The sequence below is a fragment of the Neoarius graeffei genome, chromosome 6 (assembly GCF_027579695.1).
Source record: "Neoarius graeffei isolate fNeoGra1 chromosome 6, fNeoGra1.pri, whole genome shotgun sequence".
NCBI lineage: Eukaryota > Metazoa > Chordata > Actinopteri > Siluriformes > Ariidae > Neoarius > Neoarius graeffei.
In genome coordinates, this window is record NC_083574.1 from 31,555,777 (window position 1) to 31,558,954 (window position 3,178).

The 3,178-nt window shown below is 41.9% G+C and overlaps 1 protein-coding gene across 1 annotated transcript; it reads right to left on the reverse strand.

Moving 5' to 3' along the window:
* Positions 1-1,669: 1,669 nt before the first annotated feature.
* On the reverse strand, positions 1,670-2,641 carry LOC132888257 (putative nuclease HARBI1). The gene has a single exon (XM_060924331.1). It carries the CDS (start codon positions 2,639-2,641, stop codon positions 1,670-1,672), a length of 972 nt encoding a protein of 323 aa, XP_060780314.1.
* Between the last annotated feature and the right edge of the window lie 537 nt (positions 2,642-3,178).

Here is a 3,178-nt window from a genome sequence, read left to right on the forward strand (position 1 = left end):
TTCAGTGGTGTTAGTTAACAAATCACACCCTACATTAGCTTGCTCTTCACAATGTTTACATCACTCCTCATATTTATGATACAGGACGCTGATCAAGGAGCTTGGCCTGGAGGGAAAGGTGACCTCCCAGCAAGCATCAAAAAAGTGGGAGAACTTGAAAAAGAAGTATAAGGTATGTGGGCAGCAATGTCGTTCTAGTAGATGGATGAATGTATTATTTAAATGATTTTCAGTTAGCAATGCAAGGATGTTTTCATAAATACAAATTTCTATTTGCTTACTGCAGGAGCTGAAAAATCCACTCTCTGGGAGTGGGACAGATGAGGGCCAAACAACTGCGTGCACATGGCAGTTTTTTGAGGACATGCACGAGGTGTTGGGATCCCACACTTCTTCTGATGGTAAAGATGCTGCCATGGATTATTTTTTTGGTGGTCTTTGTAAAGACTGATAATGTGTATGGTTTAACGTTGTGGAATGCAAACCAGTATGTTATTCTTTTTGTTTTCAAAAACTATATTTCAACTTACTTGAATTGTACACACCAACCAATTCTGGACTAAAATACCTTCACATTTTTTTCTCGCTTTGGAAAAAAGCATCTACTAAATGTAATATTTTCTTCATTTCAGGAAATCGCCGGGCCCTCCTCAGACACCTTTTTTCCCATGGCAGCCAGCATCTCTGATGCTGACACATCTACTACCTCTAGCCCTGCTCCTATTCCCCCAACCCCGTCCCCAAAGAAGAAGAGGAAGAGGAAGTTAGACTTGATAAATTTCCTTGCACAGGAGAGTGAGAAGGCGCAGAAGCGCCATGAGGAGACCGAGGAGAAGACGGAGCGCTTTTTGGGTCTTTTTGAAAAATTGGTAGAAAAACTTTGAGTTCATTTTGTCTTCTTGTTAAATCAAGTCAACTTTCTTATATTTGAGACATGTAAAGTTTGTCTTTACCTGACATGTTTGGACTGTGTAGTTTCCGTCTTCCTCGGAGGGTCACACTGGTGTTGGCATGTGACATGCTTTAATCAGCACGTCACACCCCAACACCAGTGTGACCCTCTGAGGAAGACGGAAGCTACACCGTACAAACATGTCAGGTAAAGACAAACTTTACATGTCTCAAATATAAGAAAGTTGACTCGATTTAAAACTTTTTTGTTTCAGTACAGTTCTTCCCATTTTTATTTATTTCTCTTTTTCATTTGAAGTTCTTAATGTGTTCTTAATGTGTTCTTAATGTGTTCTTAATGTGTATTGTGTGCAATGTTTACATGTTTGACTGACTTTTTGCACTTCAATGCTGACTGATGTGAAGGGATAAGCAGCTGTTTTTTTTTTTTACTTTACTAAAATACTTTTCTATTTTTCATATGTATATATATATATGTTTTTCATAAATCGTGCAACAGGAGTACCGCTAGTACATTTGAATAATGTAGCGGCCTAATAAAGTGCACTATGTTTTTTACCAGTTTGAGAGCATGATTACCACACCAACCACACATTAATAACATCTGAAACGGATATTGGCATGAAAAGATGTATTAGGATAAAAATATAACAATATACATTCCTGAGGTCAATGAAAAACAAAGTGTCAAAAAAGAACATTTTAAATAAGTTTCAGTATTAAAAAAAAAAAAAGTACACTCCACAAGCCTACAAAGTCACAGCTGGGCAGCCAGTCTGTCCCTTGATGCATTTCCAGATGTCTCATTAGCTGCTAGGGGCTCCCGGGGAGCTTGGGGATCTAGCAGGTCCTGTACCACATCGTCATCTGGCTCCAGCAGGTCCCCATTCTCCAGACAGATGTTGTGCAGAAAGGCACAGGATGCAATGACCTGAGGTGCAAAGATCGGTTTAATCTCCAGGGCTTTGAAAAGAGTACACCTCCACCTGCTCTTCATTACACCAAAAGCCCTTTCGATTATGCTGCGGCCCTTGGCATGGTAATGATTGAAGCGCCCCTGCATTGGTCCAGTAACTGGCTCCTTGTATGGTGTAATGAGGCAGATAGGTGTGTCCAAACATGGATAGCCACCATCTCCTAGGAGAATGTAGCCTGGTGGAGGGTACTGTCTTGCTGTATAAAACCTGCTGTTTTTCATGACTCGTGTGTCGTGAACTGACCCCGGGTAGCCAACAAAGATGTCCAAAAACTTTCCACTGGAATCACATATTGCCTGCATGTTAATTGAATAGAATCCTTTGTAATTCAAATAGTCTATTCTGTGCCGTGCTGGTGGCTTAATCCGTATGTGGCTTCCGTCTATTGCACCCACAACATTGCTGAATGCAGGGCTCCCTGAAAGTTGGGCAAATCCTTGGCCGACTGCATGCAGCTCTCCAGTCTTGGGGAAAGAGATGGCACGGTGCAGATTGGTGCAGATCTTATTTGCTACTTTGTGGACAATGCGGTGAACTGTGGATTTGGGTATATTGAAAACTCTGGAGACAACGGTATAAGACAGTCCATGAGCCAGCCAGTAGACATAGACAATGACTTCTAGCTGACTACCCCAGCCATGGTCCTGTTCTGTTTGTAGCAGTTTCTGCACACTATCCATAGCCCTTCTGCTGAGGCGAAAGTCCCGTTTCAACTCTGACTCTACATTGAACCACAGACGCAGGATGGGCATCTTGTAATCCAGTCTACAGTATGTAGGATGACTCGTCTGAAAAAGAAAAGAAGGAAGGATTTGTTTAGCTAGTGTCTGTGGCCTTCCATTCACCCAACCAATGAATTCACTGTACCTACCATGCATCCATGCTTCACATTTTCATTATTTTCAGTTATCAGATGAACACAGATAAAAAATGTATTCATGTGTATCACAAGCGATAGGATGCAAAGTAACCAATACATGCTAACGCTAGCTTGTATGTTGTGTAGCTTGGCTAAACTAACGTGTTTGTCATAACGTTACATTATACATACCATCAAATCGTTAATTATTGCTCCCAGGTGTCGTAAACGTCTTCGTCTACTGGCATTTCTCCGTTTAGCTGCAGACAACCGTAAAAAGAGGCCTATAGCCCAGGACACAGTGATCACAACAGCAGCAGATGGCATTTCAGCAGAGATTTCTGGTTCTGCCTCTGGCTCTGACTGTAGTGGCTGGTCGCAGCCAATGACGCATTTGGTCGCGTTTTGCTAACGTAAACGCTGACGGAGG

What these genes read in the sequence shown, in the direction of transcription:
- LOC132888257 (XM_060924331.1), bottom strand. Translation starts at nt 2,641, where the DNA reads ATGCCCATCCTGCGTCTGTGGTTCAATGTAGAGTCAGAGTTGAAACGG.